The sequence below is a fragment of the Eurosta solidaginis genome, chromosome 3 (genome assembly GCF_040869045.1).
Source record: "Eurosta solidaginis isolate ZX-2024a chromosome 3, ASM4086904v1, whole genome shotgun sequence".
Lineage (NCBI taxonomy): Eukaryota > Metazoa > Arthropoda > Insecta > Diptera > Tephritidae > Eurosta > Eurosta solidaginis.
In genome coordinates, this window is record NC_090321.1 from 1,595,357 (window position 1) to 1,617,960 (window position 22,604).

Consider the following 22,604-nt stretch of genomic DNA (forward strand, 5'->3'; position numbering starts at 1 on the left):
CATATTTGATATCATTGTAAAATTGAGCTTTAATAGTTTAAGAGTAATATTTGACTGCTTTTCACAGTCATTTTCTGATCATATTCGTGAATATATTTCAATCGTTTTGGTTGAGATTTTTGAATCATTTTTAAATGCCATTATAATGCATTTATTCTTCATATCTCATACAAAATAGGATACCACATAATAATCTTATTTCATCAGGGGAAGAAAGCATGCGAAAGTGAACTATTCGAACCACAGCTAACTCGCAAACAAACTTGACCGATATACACCTGGGACTACAACATCCAATATCAGCATTATCAGGTGCATCTTAAAATACGGATACGAAACGGGATGTTGAAGCCGTATCCAGGTATGTTAAGATAGTTTCACTTACCTGGGGTTCAAATAGCTCACAACCTATGTATTGTCCAATCATTATGTATTTTCTGGGAAGCTGAAGGGGAGAAATGGTTGGGGAATTCTTCGTTCACGAGCAGTGTTACATTATTTCTGTCTTGAAGAATATCTTTTGCATAAATAATAAAATTTTTATATATTTTTTGTTAGCTTCATGATTGAAAAAATATGTGTATGTGAAAAAAATAAAATTTTTAATGAAAAGTAAAATTTCAACAAGTATAAAATTCATTATTCAGTCAACAAATATATTCATAAAATACTCAGAAAGCTGAATGAAAAATGATTATAAATTTTTGATCACCTAAAGTAAACACATTTGATTCAAATATGATTCTAAAATGTGATTGAAAAACTATATTCAGTTTTTGATCATCAAAGGTAAGCATATTTGATTATTCTTTTTGTTGGTTTTTATGAAATATTAAAATTTAGTCATTAAAGGACTTCAAAAATGATTCCAAAAAGTGATCAAAAATGCTTTTTAGTTTTTCATCATCAAAAGTATTCATATTTGATTATTTCTTTTGTTCAATTGTATGATAGCTCATTATTTAGTCAGAAAGAGTAATCAAATTTTATTGATATGTAGGGAAATTCAAAATTGAATCACCTAAATGCTGAGTGGGTATTGGCCGAACGTTTTGTGTTTTCCCTACTCCGATTAATTTATTCTTTTTCAATTTTTTGGCGGCCACCGTGGTGTGATGGTAGCGTGCTCCGCCTATCACGCCGTATGCCCTGGGTTCAACTCCCGGGCAAAGCAACATCAAAAATTTTAGAAATAAGATTTTTCAATTAGAAGAAAATTTTTCTAAGCGGGGTCGCCCCTCGGCAGTGTCTGGCAAGCGCTCCGATTGTATTTCTGCCATGAAAAGCTCTCAGTGAAAACTCATCTGCCTTGCAGATGCCGTTCGGAGTCGGCATAAAACATGTAGGTCCCGTCCGGCCAATTTGTAGGGAAAAATCAAGAGGAGCACGACGCAAATTGGAAGAGAAGCTCGGCCTTAGATCTCTTCGGAGGTTATCGCGCCTTACATTTTTTGGCCATAACCGTTTAGACGGTTAAGCGCCAATTAAGTAAGTAAGTAAGTAACTCGATTCTTGCCCGTAATGGAGAGAAGAAGAATTTGATTGGTAAATAAGTTTATTATTTTTAATTTGTATTTTAAATCAAAACGCTTAAGTTTAATTCATTCATATACTTAAATATAGAAAGACTCACTTACTTTATGTGAAGCTAAACTAATTTTAAATTTTTGTTTGTTTTGTGCAAGCTCGCTTGTTCATATTGTATGCTGATATAATTTCTTCCGGTGTAACTTTCTTCTATTTATTACCACGTTGTTTGTTACTTCACCATCGGTAAGATCACAATCGCTTTCTTTTTTGGAATGGCATGGAGCATTATCAAGAAGCAATAGAACCTTTTCGGGAAGATTTTCGGCACAAAGGAACTCCTTTACCTGCAATTTTAGGAAATTTTAAATTAATAAACGGAATTTTTTACAACCCAAGATGACCACATGTACCTCTGGAACAAATGTTTTGCGAAACCATTCTTCAAACAAAGCCAAGGTTATCCAAGCACTTTTATTTCCTTTGTCGACAACTGAAATATCCGTAAAATTTTTAAGTGAACGTGGGTTCAATGAGTAACCATTAATTTGACTCTGTGATTTTCAGATGCGTGCAAGCAAGAAAAGTTATTCTTTCCTTTCTGATTTTATGTCCTGGAGCGGAAGTTCCTTTTGAGCGCACAAGAGTTCTATCAGGCAAAAGCTTCCAAAAGAGACCAGATTCATCGGCACTGTATATCTGGTCCTTGCTAAAACATAAATCAAACATTTTTTTGTTCAGTTTTTACAAAAATGGATCAACTGAATGAGTTTTATTGAAAAGTTTTTCCCCACATATTTTGATCCTTCGTATTCCATATGTTTTTTTAACCTTTGTAACCCATCCATTGCTAGCATGGAAGTCTCCCGATTTTCTTGGCATAAAAAAACTTGGCCTTTTGCTTAAGCATATCAGAAGTGATTCGTAAATTCTTGGCTCGTTGATTTGTTCTCTTTCGAGGACCAGATTCAACATGCGCCAGGAACTTCCTTATGGTGTTCTCCTTGTTCTTAATACGGTTTATTGTTGATTTATGCACGTGAAAACTTTTGGATAAGGCATTGACAGAAAATCATTCACTTAGCTGTCAGCTTTTTGTTTTATTGTAAGCAACGTAAATTTTTTCCCTGCCTTTATGGGACCGCACTTAGTTAAAACTCTTTCAAATGTCCCAAAATACACGTGCGTAAGAGAATTAGCCAATCACAGCAATTCATTAGCGAAATAAATCGGGCCTCCCTCGAATTTTATTGAATCTAAGGAACCGTTACCAAAAGCAACAAGGCAATGTTCCGAGTATCGAGTTCAAATTTTTTGGATGTCACAAGTACTGAGTATGTAATGGTAAATTGTTCTATGTTGCAAGAATCGAGGTGTTTCTGAGGGGACCCGCGATTTAGAGGTACTATGACATTTTTTTTAATTCAGGAGAGTCTTTGTTCCATGTGCAATTTTTAAGCCGAATTTCAAAAGCAATGAAAATCTGCATTTCGTTTTAATATTATATTGAAGTGTGAAAAATAAAAATCTATATACATATATATAAAGAAAGGCTAAAATGTGTGTTAGTTGGTCGCCGGTGTTTGAGGAGATGCGTCGGTCGATTTTGTTCAAATTTTCACACAAGTTACGTAAACCTCACGCGGTGGTTACTACATAGGTTTGGTTGCGATCGACGTACAGGGTCTTGAGATATAGGCCGAAACGTGGACCCGAGTACCCCTAGAATGTTTCTATAGAATATGGATAACAAATGAAAGATGTTGATGAGTGCTTTAGTAGAGGGTAATTTTCATACCCCTGGGTGACTAGGGTTTCGAGATATAGGCCAAAACGTGGGCCAGTGAATGCCTAGACAGTGTTTATACAATATGGATATCAAATGAAAGCTGTTGATGAGTGCTTTAGTACAGAGTAATATATTATCCAAGACGGGCTGGGACTGGGATTAGGACTAGGACTGGGACTGGAATAAAATACATACCACCCTCTGGGACAGGCAATAAGGGATGCAGAAGAATGAGAAGAAATTGAGAGAAGGAGATTGAGAAAGAGATAGAATGAGACGAAGATGGAGATAGATGAAGCGAAAAAGACGGAGGGAGGAGTGAATAAAAGGATTAGGAAAAAGTGAAGAGGGGGGAGGGCAGAGTCAGACGGAAAAAGCTTATTAAAATGTATGCAGGTAGGCCAAATATAGGGCAGGACAACGTCTGCCGGGTCTTCTAGTTAAATAAATAAATTATTGTGCAATGCATCTAAAACTCATAAAATTTTACGATTTATACCCTCTATTGCGAGTGTCGATCGAACAGAATGCACTATTTGTCGATTCCATATTTTCTATTTAATTGTGTTACTATGGAAATTAATCTAAACTTTTCGACCATTATAAACAGTTTTCTTATACCAAACAGATTTTTATATTTTTTTAGCTTTTCGATGTATAAACATCATTTTTAACCATTATAAAGAAAATAGATTATCGCTCAGCGGTCGACAATATTTTTCAAAAAACGAAGATATTAAAAAAAAATTTGGTTCAATAGGTGACTCAAAGCACCAAAAATTTCGGAAGGTCCAAATGACGAATCCTAGGCAGTCATCTCGGATGCTTGGAAAAAATGCTGTATGGGTTTCATGAATAAAGATGGTCGAAGCCGAAAATTTAGCAAAAATGCGATATTTATTCCGCATTTGGCTGTTTTTTCTTAATTTTTTCTAACAAATAAAAATTTTGTTTTAAGTTTGAAAATTTTGTGCTGAAATACAAAAACATTGCGAATTAATTTAAATGGCCAATGTTTGGAAAAACGTTCACAAAAGTAAACAGCTTCATCAACCATCACTCGTTCAATCGGCTGGTACATTGCATTATTAACATATTGTTACGAATATTAGCAAAACTAAGGGGTGCTGCTATCTCTAAGCCGATGCTAAGCAGTGACGCGAATTCACATCAATAATTCAATCATTATGTATCTACATAATACGCCAATTACACGGCTCAAGTATCCTTGTGCCAATTACCAATTTGCACAAGGATTTGACCGGTGTGTGCACTGGTTGCGCTATTTGCGCACAGAACTGCGCTAAAATCAAAACGATTTTGATATTTACGCATGTCTGCAAATATTGCACATGCTTTTTTCTTCGTGTATGGTGAATCTTACACAGTTTACCTGTGGTTCCTGATAATATAACATCAGTAATTATTGTTAAAAAATGTTAATATCGAAGGCGTAAGGACCATCTCTAGCTTGTAACAGGAATTCACACAAATTTAATAATACAAAATAATTTTTTATAGAATTAGAACATATGTATGTTTCATTTGTTGCGCTAGTTGAAAAATTAATATTGCGCAGTGCTGCAAGGAGTTGAGCTGGTCTTTCAATTAAAATATACATTTTATAAGTACAATGGAAAATAAACGCTTCTGGTGCGAGTTTTTCGACTTATACCGTGAATTACCAGCACTGTGGAAAATAAATAGTGATTTTTTATACAATTAGTGCCTTTTTAACACAATTAAAACACATGTTTCATTTGTTGCGCTACTTTAAAAATGAATATTGCGCAGTGTTCTTGTGCCGTGTATGTCAAAATTTTCATTTGCACCAATTTCGTCGTTTTATATTTGCGCATGGTTTTTGTATCATGTATGGGCCGTCTAAACGAAACAATAATTGCGTCTACACATATGTACCATGTACGTATACGAGCAGCGGAGAGTCAATGCACAAACACATGCATATATCTGAGATACTCCTAGAAGTACGCAATGAGAAAAACTATAAAATTGTGCAATTGTAGTTACAGCTGAGAAGTTTGAGAGCTACTGGACTAGTAGATTCTGGAAGCGCCTAGAAGATGCGAAGGTTGAAATCAAAGAGTATAAAAGGCGGCAATTGTAGAGGCGCTAGAATTCAGTTTGATTTGAGTTGTCAAGCAGTTTCGACTAAGACGCTATCTAGCGAGCAAGAGCAGTATTATTTTGAATAGTAGAGGAGTTTCATTTGAGCTGTCAATCAGTTTGGTTATTAAGCAAGCTATTCGTTGCACAGTTTGAGTGTTATTGTGAAGTACTTTAATAAAGGCCATTTTACATTATTACAAATTGGAGTTATTTATTCAACAGTTTAGTGATTCGAACTTAGCAGAGGATTGCAAAAAGGAGGATTTTCAAGTAAATTCGTTACAATATTTTAAAATGTTTGCTTAATATTTTCTTTATTAAATGGATTTTATAAATAATTTTCTATCGACACATTTAAAAGAAAAGTTGGCTTGAAACACAAGTAGATAATTCATGGCAATTCAATTTATTTACAGCCAGCAAACAAACAAACTTCTCTCGCCAATTGTGACAATAGAGGACTTCACAATGCACAAAGCTTTTGAATTGTCTCAAACAAAGCAACAAAATTGTCTCCATGAATTCTATGAAACAGGCCCCTGGTTGGCTCAGCCATGATGGAACTGTTTTAGCAAGCTAAGGCGTTTTCGTCAAGCTCGCTTGCTAAAAAATACACCTACGTATAGTATGAATGTGGGCAAACTAGTAACTAGTAAGATGCACTTGGCCTTTTCTCTCCGGCAATTGTATTGCATGCTTCAAAACAAAACACAAAACAAAACTTCCTTTATTATTCGGAGTTTGAGAACGCCGTCAAATAGCGACGTGAGGGAGTTTTAAATGGGTATCTGAAATAAAAATAATAGCATTACTACAACCCGAAAACAGGGCAACCAAGCTGGCATGCCCAAACCACAAAACGAAGAAGTAAAGCCATTCGTCACAGCTGAGCAGCGAGAGATTGAAATGAAGAAATTTGAAGGAAAAGGCCCATAATTAAAACGCTGTTGATGCTAAGATTTTAAGCTCAAAATTGAGAATTCAAAGACTACCGAGAAATAAAATTATAGGCTTGCAGAATATAATTCTCTAGAGAAAATTAAAAAAGACGAAAATTACTTTTGTTATTACTAATATAACATTAAATCCTCATACAGAGAAATGCCGCTTCCCAAGGCCGTCGGTTCTATGTACCGGAGCGACTCGGGATTTTTCCCGACCAAGGACTGCCATTTCAGTGTAACCCCATTTAATTTGTTGCGTCCCTCCCACAAATTGTCATCCTCCCAGCAGCTCCTTGCAGCTCCAGGCGCTATCATTCGCACAACCTGCAATGCTGGAAATAGCACAGGGCCAAACGCTGCCTCATCCGGTATGGTACTTCATGTATCTATTCAACCAACATCAAAATAGTGGAGCGGTTGCAAAGAAATAGCACGCTCCTCAATGACTATGTGTCGGTAGAGAATAAAAGCAGTTTCCAAAAGCTGCAAACCGTACAAAAAGAAGAACTTGAAGCCAAAAATAGAAAAGCTGCAGATCAAGCAAATGCGCCAAAATTAACAGCGCAAGATTTTCCTTCATTGGGTGGTGGAGCGCCGGCAAAAGCAAACCATCATTATGAATTATCCCAGAATTGGCCTCAGTCTCAGTCTCAGTCCCAGTCCTAGTCCTAATCCCAGTCCCAGTCCCAGTTCGTCTCTGGTCTTTTTCCCGGAAAAAATATTCGTAAATACTAATATAGGCAAATTTATATACCAAATTTCAGCAAATCGTATAGGACGTATGTAAATAGGTATGTGAGTATTATTAATTCATGTCTTTATTTCGGTTTCGGATGCATATTTATCAGTTTTGCCAGATTCATGCGACTAAATCGAATATCACAATTAAAATACTTTAAAGCTCTCAGCAGCAGCTTTCATTTGATATCCATAGTACACACACATTCGGGTCCATGTTTTGGCCTATATCTAGAGACCCTAGTCACCCAGCGGTGTAAAACTTACTCGGTACTAAAGCATACAGCAACAGCTTCAATTTGTTACCCATAATGTAAAAACACATTCTAGGTGTATCCGAGTCCACGTTTTGGCCTATATCTCGAGACCCTAGTCACCCAGGGGTAGGAAAATTACCCTCCACTAAAGCACTTATCAACAGCTTTCATTTGTTATCCATATTCTATAAACACATTCTAGGGGTACCCGGGTCCACGTTTTGACCTATATATCGAGACCCTAGTCACCCAGGGGTTTGAAAATACCCTCTACTAAAGCACTCATAAACAGCTTTCATTTGATATCCATATTCTATAAACACATTGTAGGGGTACCCGGGTCCATGTTTTGACCTATATATCGAGACCCTGTGCATCGATCCTGAATTTTCTTTGCTATAAACCTCACGGAGCCCGAGACTTTTCCAACGAATGCAAAATCGTGGAAATCGGTTTGTGAGTTCTGAATTTATAGCGTCATGAAGGAAAACCCGACTAATTTTTATAAATCAAAATAAAAAAAAAAAACATTTACTGGCATATTGCGATGGACCATTTCGAAAACCGCCAACGTAATCATCATCAGGCAATTTTGTAATGTTATCAAAGGTTTCACCCGAATTCGAACCGTGAATCACATGGTGAAACTGCAGTAGCCTTTAACCACTAGGCCATCCTGCTGGTATTTGTTTTCATGCTTAATTCAGGTTTTCTCATTTCTACACTAACAACACAATTGAGACATTCTGTCTCTATATTGATTTGTGTGCCATGCAGATTTGTTTTTGTAAAGTTCTTCTTCGTTGCGAATGAGAAGCTTGTCAACTCGGGCTCAGTTGTACATATTTATGTATGTTTGTTTAATGGTGTGTTCAGTTTATACTTATATTTAAGAATTCATGAGCTTAACACCGGCTTATAATAATTGAATTTCAATTATTATGTTTTTTCTAAGAGAAACTGAAAAGAAAGAAACATTTACTGGCATATTGCGATAGACCATTTCGAAAACCGCCAACGTAATCATCATCAGGCAATTTTGTAATGTTATCAAAAGTTTCACCGGGATTCGAACCGTGAATCACATGGTGAAACTGCAGTAGCCTTTAACCACTAGGCCATCCTGCTGGTATTTGTTTTCATGCTTAATTCAGGTTTTCTCATTTCTACACTAACAACACAATTGAGACATTCTGTATCTATATTGATTTGTGTGCCATGTAGATTTGTTTTTGTAAAGTTCTTCTTCGTTGCGAATGAGAAGCTTTGTCAACTCGGGCTCAGTTGTACATATTTATGTATGTTTGTTTAATGGTGTGTTCAGTTTATACTTATATTTAAGAATTCATGAGCTTAACACCGGCTTATAATAATTGAATTTCAATTATTATGTTTTTTCTAAGAGAAACTGAAAAGAAAGAAACATTTACTGGCATATTGCGATGGACCATTTCGAAAACCGTCAACGTAATCATCATCAGGCAATTTTGTTATGTTATCAAAGGTTTCACCGGGATTCGAACCGTGAATCACATGGTGAAACTGCAGTAGCCTTTAACCACTAGGCCATCCTGCTGGTATTTGTTTTCATGCTTAATTCAGGTTTTCTCATTTCTACACCAACAACACAATTGATATTCTGTCTCTATATTGATTTGTGTGCCATGTAGATTTGTTTTTGTAAAGTTCTTCTTCGTTGCGAATGAGAAGCTTTGTCAACTCGGGCTCAGTTGTACATATTTATGTATGTTTGTTTAATGGTGTGTTCAGTTTATACTTATATTTAAGAATTCATGAGCTTAACACCGGCTTATAATAATTGAATTTCAATTATTGTGTTTTTTCTAAGAGAAACTGAAAAGAAAGAAACATTTACTGGCATATTGCGATGGACCATTTCGAAACCGCCAACGTAATCATCATCAGGCAATTTTGTAATGTCATCAAAGGTTTCACCGGGATTCGAACCGTGAATCACGTGGTGAAACTGCAGTAGCCTTTAACCACTAGGCCATCCTTCTGGTATTTGTTTTCATGCTTAATTCAGGTTTTCTCATTTCTACACTAACAACACAATTGAGACATTCTGTCTCTATATTGATTTGTGTGCCATGTAGATTTGTTTTTGTAAAGTTCTTCTTCGTTGCGAATGAGAAGCTTTGTCAACTCGGGCTCAGTTGAACATATTTATGTATGTTTGTTTAATGGTGTGTTCAGTTTATACTTATATTTAAGAATTCATGAGCTTAACACCGGCTTATAATAATTTAATTTCAATTATTATGTTTTTTCTAAGAGAAACTGAAAAGAAAGAAACATTTAATGGCATATTGCGATGGACGATTTCGAAAACCGCCAACGTAATCATCATCAGGCAATTTTGTAATGTTATCAAAGGTTTCACCGGGATTCGAACCGTGAATCACATGGTGAAACTGCAGTAGCCTTTAACCACTAGGCCATCCTGCTGGTATTTGTTTTCATGCTTAATTCAGGTTTTCTCATTTCTACACTAACAACACAATTGAGACATTCTGTCTCTATATTGATTTGTGTGCCATGTAGATTTGTTTTTGTAAAGTTCTTCTTCGTTGCGAATGAGAAGCTTTGTCAACTCGGGCTCAGTTTTTGTTCACCCTATCGCAGAGGGTAGCGAAAAAATTTTTCGTGTCCGAAAAAGATTTCACCTTATCGGCAACTCTTTGTTCGGGCGAAATGAACGCCCAAATTTGTTCATTTTACAGGCGAACGAGAGGAAAACAAAATTTCAGTAATTTTTTTTTTGAAATTTGATACTCTTATAATTATATGTTCTTTTATTATTAGAAATAAATCAATAAATAATGCACAATCGGAAGCTGAGTGGAAGAAGTGAAATTCCTGTATTGCTGTAAATTCTATTTTTTATGACAACGTATAGCCAACGTTAGTCAAGTTATCCATTGTGGACAAAGCAACGGTTCCAAAATGTTGAGCACCTCACTGAAACAATATTGGCTAAGACCCACTTCATGGTCCTTTCCGACGCCTTTTCCCTATGCGAAAAGACGAAGGCATGTACACAATTTTACAACTAGTGGAACTCCGCTTCAATGGTGGCAAGGAGTGGTAAGAATAACTAGCAAATATTAGAATGCCGACATGTTTAACCTGTAATATTGGCGAAAACTAATTGAAAAAATTAACTTGTTATTCAAAAGTGCTGAAAATAGTAATTTTTAGCTTACAGTGAATCATTTAGCTCCAAAGGGTTAGGCTTTCCCTTAATTGCCTCCGAACCGCTTTCACATTTATGTATATTCTCCTCACGTTCAATCAATACCAACCTAAGTGCAATACTAAACATTATTTTATACATTTTTTATTTCTATTTTTGTTGTATTTTAAGGAAATATATGCTTGGTTACACAGTTTACACAATTGTAAGTAAATTATTTGTTCACTGCCAATTCGCAATAGAGCATCAGCTGTTTCGAAGTGAACTTTTGTTCGCCCGAAGTTGCCGATAGGCGGAAAAGGTTCACCCGAACAAAAGAAGTGAAGGCGAACACTTTTCCGCGTGAACTTCGCTATGAGGGTGATTGTGTAACGTAGCGCGTAAGCAACAAATCAACCACTGGAGTGATTTTCGAAGGGAGGTGAAATTTTTTTCCTGCCTAAGCGTCATCTTCAACATTTAAAAGAGGCCATCCGAAATCGCAGGCAACAAGGCCAAGAAAAAGCCAAGGACTACGTCCTCGCATTGGAAACGCTGATCTGCCAGCATCCGACAATGTGCAAGGAAAATCACCTCGAGCGAATATACGATGGTCGCGTTGAATACCGCCTCTTCGTCAAGCTCAGTGAGTTTAAGACGATCGATGAGCTCCTGGAAATAACGGAGGAATATGGGCTGCTAAAAAGCGAGGAAGCGAAACAAGACAAAGAGGCGATCCACAGCCTGTATCATCTTCAAAAGGAGTACGATAGCAAGGAGTGCTGCTGGCGTTGCAAGGAACGCGGACACCGCCGCTTCCAATGCAGGGGTCGCTGGAGAATGTTCAGCTCCAGGTGTGGACAAGACAACATCCTCTCCAGGGACTGCCTATGCCCTTCGACCAACCAATCCGCCGACAACAACACATCCAGGATGCCGTCAAGTTAAGTGAGAGGAAGCCGCCAAGCATTATTTGTGCGGCCACAGAAGCCTATTGAACCACCAGCCTGCGATCCCGCTGCCGAAATGCAAGTAGATGACCGTTTCTATATACCGATAACCATCGAGGGCATGAGCTTGCGCGCGCTAGTGGACACCGGCGCCACCCTTTCATACGTCGATGAGTCAATACGAAATCACCTGCAGAGAAGCAACATCAAACCACGTCTTAACAGGTGGAGCGTCCAATTGGCAGACCAGACGTGTGTCTATAGTTCGAATTCCTACACAGCGAGGATTACGTACCAAGGACGAACGACCAACACAATGTCGTCCGTCATCCCGAACCTGGCAGAACGGATGATCTTAGGAATGGGCTTTTTACGGGAAAGGGGAATCACCCTCACGCTAGATGGCCAGCCGTTAGAAGCCACTTTGACCAGAAGATCAGCCGAGTTAGGCACACTATGTGCAACGACCAGCCGGGAACACGTGAGCAATGGCCAAAATTCGGAGCAGGAAACTTTTTCAGCGCACCACCAGAAGCGATTGAGTAAAACCGTTAGCCCAATTACCGCAGCCGAACATTCGACCATCCGTAAACATAACCGACCGCTGAAGCAACGCTTCCACCCCCGTTGCCCGGCTATACAAAAATACAACCGCAATAAAGCGTACCGAAAAATAGCGCCGAACGCGATATTCAATACGCTCTCCCGCCGCCCGTTACAAAACACCGGCACACCGACACAAAAACCAGACATATTTTACACAATAAAAAGCGACAGAGAAGAGCCCGGTGAGATTATGCAATAGCCGCGGCCATGGGAAATAGTAACCATCGACTTCGTGCCACCACTACCACGTTCCAAGCAACGAAGCAATTACCTCCTCGCCATGATCTACAAATTCTACAAGCGGGTGGAGTTAATCCCGGCGCGCCAAGCAAAAACGGCAAGCGTGCTCAAAGCGCTACAAGAAAAGGTCATATACTTACTTGGTTGTCCGGAAAACCTTCTTCACCGACAATGGGAAGCAGTTCGGCGGAAAAGCGTTAGCACCGCTCCTGAGCGACCACCGCACATGGGATTAGGAGATTCCACATACGGCACTTGCAATAAACATGGTCAGAAAAGAGGGTACAAAAGCATCTGCAGCAGGCATAAACTTCGGCGAAATAAAACGACGTCAGAGCGGGTGCACACGGAGGGAGCAGTACCAGTGGCCAGCCAACCGAACAAAAGCGGGAAAGGGACCAATTTTTTTCGGGTCACATTTTACCGAATACCTGATGGCCATGACGAAATCACAACCCGAGGAAGATGGAAACGAAGAAGAAGATTATGTATTATAATGAATTGTATGAAATATACTCTGTTAGTTTTAAGAACAATGAAATGTAATTATTCTTACGTTATACAAATGAATTAAAAACATAAACTCTGTTAGATATAAGTGGAATGACTCTGTATATTTTTGAGAGAAAAGAAAAAAATAATTAATAAAGTGCTTCGCCTACATGCACACCGGCATAAGACCTAGGCCATGCCTGGAGATCCATCTCTACCCACCGCAGCTTTCCGTCAACCGAAGTGGGAGGGGGACTGTATAGCGTTACAATAACGTAACCCCCTGTATTTCCTTATTCACTTAAACCTGAACCTCCCTGTACTTAATTTTCTATAGCATAGCCAACAACCACTTGTAGTTATTCTTTTATAGCATAGTCAACAACCACTGATAGCAAACCAATGAAAATCACAATAATGGTGTGTTGACTTCTCAACCAGTTTGCGGCACCATCCATATAAACATCGAATTTGCATTTTTGCAATTCAGTCCTCGCAGGTGAGCCAGCGGGAGTGGTTGTCTTTTTAAAGACAAAATAACCACTTCGGCTAGCTAGCTGAGTGGAAGGGGCGCTGTCATGGCGCGGGTCACCCTCCACCAGGGCTGGACGAGGCGAGTGGTGTCTTCGGACTACTTTTCCCTCCGTCGCCCACTTTGGTGCTTGAGCTGCCCGCTGCCTCAATGACCAGATACCCCCTTCCCCCCTCAGATCGGGCTGCGTGGCAGCGGCGCCGTCATGGCGCGGGTCACCCTCCATCAGGGCTGGACGACGCGAGTGGTGTCTTCGGACTACTTTTCCCTCCGTCGCCCACCTTGGTGTTTGAGCGGCCTGCCGCCTCAATGATCCAAAGCACCCATCCGTTGGCCGTCCGCCATACTACCGCCGTGCCCCTTCCGCCTTGCTGGTGCCGCCGCTGCCACACTAACCGTTGGCCGTTCGCCATCCTACCGCCGTTAAGCCGCTGCTACGACGACCGTTGGCCGTTCGCCATCCTACCGCCGTTAAGCCGCTGCATCCGTCACGCCGCTGCTACGACGACCGTTGGCCGTCTGCCATCCTACCGCCGTTAAGCCGCTGCATCCGTCCCGCCGCTGCTACGACGACCGTTGGTCGTTCGCCGTCCTACCGCCGTTAAGCGGCTGCATCTGTCACGCTGCTGCTACGACGACCGTCGGCCGTCTGCCACCCTACCGTCGTTAAGCCAAGGCATCCGTCCCGCCGCTGCTACACTAGCCACTGGCCGCTTGCCATCCTACCGCCGTTAAGCCGCTGCTTCCGTACCGCCGTACGAGTCCGCCTGTCACCCGACCGTTCAACCGCCCTACCGAACCTCCTCTACTCCAACGACCGTTAGCCGCCGCTCCGCCCCCTCGCCATCTTGCGACGGAAAGCTGCTGCCCGCCTAATATCTCCAGCCGTGTGTGCGTGTGTTCGTAACACATAAATATCGTGTATTTATTCCGTAAGGGTTTGTGGGACCTTTACTCGACTCTGGATTGACTGAGCGTTACTCCAGCCTTAGACAAAACCCACCTCATAATTGATTACACCTGTCTGGTTTTATTGCGCCATGAGAAAACCGAAAATTAAAAATGTCAAAACGAAAAATGTCAATGCATCGATTACGTTCCCGTTCTACGCTCCGCTTCAATCGAAGTTTGGTATTCTGCATTACGACGGAATCGTAAAGAGAAGAGGAAGAGCAAATGATTTTTCGAAATCAGCTGTTGGTACGGAATGTGTGAACATTGGAACAAAATAAATTGAGGAAAATTTGTAAAAAAACACTGAAAAACGTTTATATTTTATTATCAAAGCCATTTTGTACAAAGAAAAGCAATAGAATATATTGCCGCAGTGTTATATTTTTTTGAATGAAGTGCTTTCATAATTGTGTGTTTTTGTCGTTCTTTTGGCCAATTCCCTGCCGTGGCCACCAAGTTTCGTTAAAACGGATTCCTGCATGAATATAGTTGACATTTTCTGAATTTTATGGATGCTAATTTCATTACACTGGCCTAAAATACTTTATAAAGATTTACTTATTCTTTCCGCATGGATTGTTTACGTTTTCGCTTCACCTTCCTCTACTCCGGCAGCTTGCTTTGGCATATAACTGGACCCAACGAACACACACAAATTATAGCTGTATATTATAATGGAATCAATAGCCGCGGCATTATTTGTGGAGTTGGAAAGCAACGCATACGAAAATGGCCAGGCGAGAATGGAAAGGCAAATATTGCGAGATTTGTGTAATCCATTTGAGATGAGTGCCGAATTGTAAGAAATTTAACTTAAAAGTGGTAAAGTTTAATGACTTATTTTCTTATTTAAGTTAAAAAAAACTTTCGACTTAATAAGGATGCTTTCAAGTATGTGTTAGATACTTTTGCGGGGCAAATACGTCCAAGGACTTCGACACACATTGGGGATTAAGTACTAATTTCAATCAAAACCACTTACAGGTGCGAAAAATCAACCGATTGCAACAATGTTTACATAGAAATTTTCGTAGTTGAATTCTGAAGAGACTCACATCGCTTGATTATTCAAATTAATTTGTTTATTAAACAATTTGTTGCAAAATAGCCTATTCTTTGCAGAACTTTATATTATAATACGTATTTATGTATCATTTTCGTGACATACAATTTTTGCTCAATACTTAAGAGAATGATATACACTTTAAGAGACAGTCGGTATTGCTAATTCACATACGTTTTGCAAAATTAATTTGTTTAAACAATTTTTTAAAGAACATTTTGCAAAATTTTTATTTTTTTTTTTTATTTTTCTTTTTTCTAATTAATTTTAAAAATCTGGCGATGTAAGTCTCTTCAGAATTCAATTACAAAAATTTCTGTACAAAAATGATTAAAATCGGTTAATATTTGTGATATGTAGGTGGTTTTGAAAAGTTCGTCCCCAATGTGCGACATCGACATGTTGTTTTTGACCTGGAAACATATAAAAAACAGTCATCATTAAGCCTTTTACGTTTCTTAACAAGTTTTACTTACATTTTTCACCCCTATTCTGCATTTCGATTACGTTCCCGTTCTACGCTCCGCTTTAATCGAAGTTTGGTATTCTGCATTACGACGGAATCGTAAAGAGAAGAGGAAGAGCAAATGATTTTTCGAAATCAGCTGTTGGTACGGAATGTGTGAACATTGGAACAAAATAAAATAAAGAAAATTTGTAAAAAACACTGAAAAACGTTTATATTTTATTATCCACGCCATTTTGTACAAAAAAAGCAAAAGAATATATTGCCGCAGTGTTATATTTTTTTGAGTGAAGTGCTTTCATAATTGTAAGTGTGTTTTTGTCGTTCTTTTGGCCAATTCCCTGCCGTGGCCACCAAGTTTTGTTAAAACGGATTCCTGCACGAATATAGTTGACATTTTCTGAATCATAAGGATGCTAATTTCATTGCACTGGCCTAAAATACTTTATAAAGGTTTATTTATTCTTTCCGCAAGGATTGTTTACGTTTTCGCTTCACCTTCCTCTACGCCGGAAGTTTGCTTTGGCATATAACTGGACCCAATGAACAGACACAAATTATAGCTGTCTATTATAATGGAATCAATAGCCGCGGCATTATTTATAGAGTTGGAAACCAACGCATACGAAAATTGCCAGGCGAGAATGGAAAGGCAAATATTGCGAGATTTGTGTAATCCATTTGAGATGAGTGACGAATTGTAAGAAATTGAACTTAAAAGTGGTAAAGTTTAATGACTTATTTTCTTATTTATGTTCAAAAAAAACTTTCGACTTAACAAGGATGCTTTCAAGTATGTGTTAGATACTTTTGCGGGGCAAATACGTCCAAGGACTTCGACATCGACATGTTGTTTTTGACCTGGAAACATCAAAAACAATCATCATCAAGCTTTCTACGTTTCTTAACAAGTTTTACTTACATTTTTGTTAAAATTCTGTTATAAATTAATAAAAAGCTAAAAAGAAAATATTTTTCCGCCAACTAATTTGCAACTTAGAAAAATGGAACTACGATCGAAATGCAGAATACGCAAAATCGAACGATTCGAAGTTGGATCGAAAGAGATTGGAACACAGAATACCAAAATTTCCAAATCGAAAAAATTCCAATCCAAGTCGAAATGCAGAATAGGGCTGTTTGTGAAAATTCTGTTATAAATTAATAAAAAAAATAAAAAAAAAAAATATTTTTCCGCCAACTAATTTGCAACATAGAAAAACGGAACTACGATCGAAATGCAGAATACACAAAATCGAACGATTCGAAGTTGGATCGAAAGAGATTGGAACACAGAATACCAAAATTGCCAAATTGAAAAAATTCCAATCCAAGTCGAAATGCAGAATAGGGGTGATTATTATTTATTTTTAATTGAATGACGCATTTTGACCTCGGTATCAATCACTGCTACAACAACAACAACAACCTCGGTATCAATAGTCCGAAGACAAAAACGAAAACATTTTCTTGTCGAAAGATGTTCACAAGAAACCAAAAACTACTTGCAGCTGGTCCAAAATCTGGACCCGATCAAGAGTTTTATTCCTTTGACCTCGCTTTAAGCCCTGGTTGGGTCCAGCACTGTGTATGCTATCATCAATGTTTCTGCAGAAAAACCTACTTTGTGTTTGTTTACAACCAAATCATGGAAAATACAACAACACATGAAAATGTGTAACTTTTCTTTGCAAGCAAAAAAATATACCAGACATGCAAATTTTCTTCGACATTTCTCTATATTTCTTCGGCTTTTTTTTAGTTCGGCAAAATATTTTTTTCGACATTTTTTTAACAAAATATGATTTCCATAATACAATAATGAAGGCGATATTAACAACATTGTAGGGTTAATTGAATTTAATAATTATATTGTTATTCATACTTTGTATTGTAATACTTTAAATATTTGTTTGAAAATAATGTTATCGAATATTTAATTTTCAATCTTGATAAATGAATTTTCAAAAATTTTCATTCATTTCATTTCATGCTGTAAATTTTCGATTAAATAAAAACATACTTTTAGGCGTGTAACCTTAAATATATAAAAGTTTTTGATTCCTTCATCTTTCGTACAAATTCTTCAAATAAATTAGTTTTACTATATTCTGTTGGGGAACATAAAGTTACGTTAATCTTTTTGTATACAAAATTCTGGTTGCGGTATATATAGTTATTATACATATTTCTAAACGTGAAATAAAATCTACTCCGATTGTAGTAGAGCATGATGGATGAAATGAATATTCAGGTATTGAGATGTTCTCATGTCGCTGACGTTTTCCCTTATTCTGACAAGTTCGGCATTCATATTTTAGAGGGTTGTCTATCATACAGAACTGCCTTTGAACTCTACTCTTGTTTGTACAAATATACAACTATCTTCTAATTGTTCTTTTACTATCGTAATATTGTGTTTTTAAGAAGTTGCCTTATTACCTCCAGTTTCGATAATTTTTCCCAAATCTTTCAGTGAAATATTACCACTTCCTCTTTCCAAAGGCTTAGGTTGATTTGGACCAGGTTTCCAGCCAACAAAGTAAATGATTTGAAATGTTCCTGTTACGCCATCATCCTTTAAAATATAAAAATACTTAGAAATCATTATTTAACAAAAAAGTATATATATACATATATATATAGGTAAAATTTCCCCACAATATTCTTTATTTTAAGTCGAAAAGTATATCATAAGCAACGGAAGAGCTCTTCGTATATTTGATGCAGCCATCCAGAAATTGCGCAAGGATTTCTTAAGAAGGCATAAATAGATTTTGGCATATGACGAAAGGCGAACTCAACTCGACTTGGCCGTCAGAAAATTGCTTTGCAGAATGAAAGTAGGCAACTCCGGCGGATTTGTGTTATCCTGCCGTCTTCCTATGCTCCGCTGTTGATGTTGCTGTGGCACCAATTTATTACTCATTTCAGTGAATACCATATGAAATGCAATAATGTGCATTGTTTATATTTTATTTCTTAATTTCAAACAAATTCGCAGCAATAATTAAACTTTTCAATTTTTGAAACAAAATAAGAAATGCGCAACGAAATTTCAATTGACACGAAAACAGCTGACTTCGAAAATTCGAAATTCCTATTCCCCAATTGTTGTTCTCCCTAGGAGAAAAGAATTGTAGGAATTTTTCCGCGGGATTAAAAAAATCCGCGAGAATATTTAAAATTGGTCTGAATACCTACTTTTCTCCCATAACCGATTTCCGCTTTTTAGAACCTTGGTCAGAATAAGAGGAAAGGGAGAAGTGAAAAAACTCACACGGAATTTTTATTTAGAATACGAGGAATGGGAGAAGGGTAAAAAGTCGCACGGAATGCTGATAATAATTATTTGTATGAAGACTCCATAAAAGGAATTTACGTGCATTTATGCACCAATACCGTATGTGTGTAATTGAATAACAATTAATTTAATTATTTAATTTATTAATTGAATAACACACACATACACGTATATTTAGGTAATGTTTATATTAATATTTTATTTAATAATTAAAATATGTTTTTAAAATTTGTTAGTTAATTTGCATATCAGATGAACACGCTTATTTCCGTTCGATCACATCAAATTCAAAATCAAAAAACTAATCAAATTATTTTTTCACCTCGCCTACTATGCATTTGAAAAATCCAAATATTTTCAATTGCATACTAAGCTCAATACACACAAGTGCGCAAGTTGGAAGTGTATTATATTTGTAGAAGTCGAGCCGAAATTAATACTTTGAATATGAACAAAAAAATTAAAGGCAATTGAGAAGTAAAGTCCTCTTTCTGCAAACTAAAATCATGCTCTACATGTCACTTATCGTACCCGTCCTGCTATATGGTGCGGAAACATTGACCATGACATCAGATGAAGCGGCTCTGGGAGTGTTAGAGAGTTCTTCGAATGATTTACGAATTTCTACGCTATGGCGCGAGTACCAAGGAAGATTTAATGATGAGCTGTACGACCTTTACGCAGACATCAACTTAGTCCAGCAAATTAAAACGCTGGCTAGGCCATGTTATACAAATGAAAGATGACGCCTGGCTAAGTATTTTTATCGGAACCGGCCTATGGAAGCAGAGGAAGGCGTGCCCCACCCTCCGCCTTGTTGGATAGCCATGCCAAGCGCAAATGAAATAAGTATGACGTTTTGACCGCACCCTCAGCGGGTTAGTGGGTGTAGAATATACCTGCGGAAGTGTGCCTGTCGTACAGGTGACTAAACTACCCAATTTATTCTAGGGGTTGTGTAGCGAAACCATTTCAAGGAGTTGACGGCGCATTTTATAGCTTATCCAACCAAATTATCAAACTCACCTATCTTTATCGCTACAACAACAACAACGTTTTTATCCTTATTTGTATATGAATAGAAAAAGGTAGCGTTCTCTATGATTGTATTTACACCACTAATATATTTTATGTATCGTTAATGTTGTTGTAGCGATAAGGACACTCCCCGAAGGACTTTGGGAGTGTTATCGATGTTGATGGCCCTTTGCCGGATGCAGATCCGGTACGTTCCGGTAACAAGCCCAACCATCTCGGGAACGATTTGGTATGGCCACGTGAAACCTTCTAGGCCATACCGCCCTCCCACCCCTAGATCCATCAGGAGTTCGGGGTCGCCAAAGACTTTAATGAATCAGAATTCGCCACAGGTAGGTGAGGTTGACAATTGGGTTGGAGAAGCCATATACAAGCTCTATACATAACAAAAGCAACAAGGGGTTGTGTGGCGCAACCCTCTCAAGGGGTTGCCAGCGCAATATATAGCTTCTGTTGTTGTTGTTGTTGTAGCGGTAAGGACACTCCCCGAAGGCCCGGGGAGTGTTATCGATGTTGATAGTCCTTTGCCGGATGCAGATCCGGTACGTTCCGGTACCAAGCCCGACTCTCTCGGGAACGGGTTTTTATGACCACATGCGAACTTCTAGGCCATACCGCCCTCCCACCCCCTATATCCATGAGCAGCTCGGGGTCGCCAGAGCCTCGGCTGTTAATGAAACAGGATTCGCCACGGTGAGGTTGACATTTGGGTTTGGAGAAGCTATATATTGCGGGCAGCCCTTTGAAAGGGTTGCGCTACACAACCCCTTGAATCTGTTTGGTAATTTAGTCGCCTCTTACGTCAGGCATACCTACCGCAGGTATGTATATTCTAAGCCCCCTAACCCGCTGGGGTATGTATCGGTAATCAAAACTATGAGCAAAATAAATTGGAGGATTACATAACTGTATGCTGATATCCTCATTATGTATTCATACATACCTTTGCATACAATTCTTTATAAATCGCACTTGCTGCTAACAAAGTCTGTCGACTAATATGCGCTGGCCTATTGAAAGCAGCATTATTCTCCGCCATCCCTTTCAAATCCCACATAAGCTCAAACATGGTTGGAAATCCTACAACAATTTCATCAGTATCAATGGTTAACATGGTAAAACCAGCACGATTCAATAATGCACCAATATCCCTTATCTGCTCTGAAAGAAAGTTAAAATAGAAAAAAAAACGCTATTATTCAAGTTCGTCAGCAGTTCTTGTATGCAGTACCTGCGCAAATGGTGATATATGCGGCGCTATCCCACCTTTACGTTCTATCTCAGCCAATTGTAGCGATGAGCGTAACTCATACAGTGTATCACCACCGAATAGCGATGCTATGAAAACACCATCGGGTTTCAAACTTTTTATGACACGGGAAAAGCAGCTAGGTAAGTCATTAACCCAATGCAAACTCAAACTTGATATAACTAAATCCAATGAACTGTCAGGAAACTGTTGGTGAGCAAGATTTGAGTATTTATAAATACATAAAATGTTACGCAAGTGATTAAACATTACATCCAATTGCTCTTCATCCACTTCTAGTCTGGTCATCTTAAGACCTGGTGTTCCTTGTGCTTGTGCCAACATTGTGGGGCTTGTGTCGCACAAAGTCAAATGTTGCACACTTTCGGCCATAATATGTTTGGATAGAAAGCCACGACTACAACCAATATCCGCGGCATTACCAAATTCCCGCTTAATATCTAAAATGCGATCAGCCAAACGAAAACCAACTTCTTCCTTGAGGTAGTCATAAAGCTTTACGTCGGGACTGCGAAGAAGGAGTATGTATTTTAAATTTCGATTTGTTCCTACTTACTTTCGCGCTGCACGTTCCTTTTGCAAGCGTTTAGCATTTCTATCAAAAATGTTGTGATAGGTTGCTTGTGTGCTGTAATGGTTGGTCAAACGAGTGCGCCAATTTGCTTTAGTTTTTGTGTTTACATGCGAATTCGATTTACACAATTGCAGAAATTTCTGCGAACATAATTGGTGAATATCTTTTAACATGTGGCTTAATTATTGAAAACCGACCATAAGTTAATTTAAAGAACAGAAATAGTTATCAACCTCGTAATCTTTGTATGAACAGCTGGGAGCAGTAATAACAGCTGATGTCATCAGTGCAGCTGATTGTCTTGGCCATTGCGTTGCCAACGGAAACCAAAATGAATAATTACCGAAAAACATTTTTAGCGTAATTCCGTTCTTGTGCTTTCACCGGAGTGGAAGTGCAGTGCTAGCCTCGGCTCAACCAAATAAATTTGGGCTTGAATTGGTTGAGCCGAAATCTATAATGGACCTAAGGGTGGCACATGCACTCCATTCTGGTGAATTGGCGGAGTTGGGATGTACAATGCTTCCCTAAACT

The 22,604-nt window shown here is 38.4% G+C and overlaps 1 protein-coding gene across 5 annotated transcripts; it reads right to left on the reverse strand.

Annotated features, from left to right (window-relative positions):
• Window positions 1–1,581: 1,581 nt before the first annotated feature.
• LOC137243070 (arginine-hydroxylase NDUFAF5, mitochondrial) lies at window positions 1,582–22,340 on the reverse strand. 5 transcript variants are annotated; one of them, XM_067770242.1, is made up of 7 exons: window positions 22,053–22,340; window positions 21,749–22,004; window positions 21,458–21,682; window positions 21,170–21,382; window positions 18,327–18,462; window positions 1,941–2,020; window positions 1,582–1,874 (listed from the first exon to the last, which is right to left on the reverse strand). In XM_067770242.1, the coding sequence occupies exons 1-7, from the start codon at window positions 22,241–22,243 to the stop codon at window positions 1,695–1,697; spliced, it is 1,281 nt and encodes a 426-aa protein (XP_067626343.1). In that variant the 5' UTR covers window positions 22,244–22,340; the 3' UTR covers window positions 1,582–1,694. The 5 variants fall into 5 exon arrangements, 4 of the variants coding, with proteins under 4 accessions (XP_067626343.1, XP_067626345.1, XP_067626346.1 ...); XR_010950455.1 differs by lacking the exons at window positions 1,582–1,874; window positions 1,941–2,020 and adding exons at window positions 14,686–15,831; window positions 15,895–16,023 and having other exon boundaries at window positions 22,053–22,338; XM_067770244.1 differs by lacking the exons at window positions 1,582–1,874; window positions 1,941–2,020 and adding an exon at window positions 2,031–2,236 and having other exon boundaries at window positions 22,053–22,338.
• Window positions 22,341–22,604: the final 264 nt, after the last annotated feature.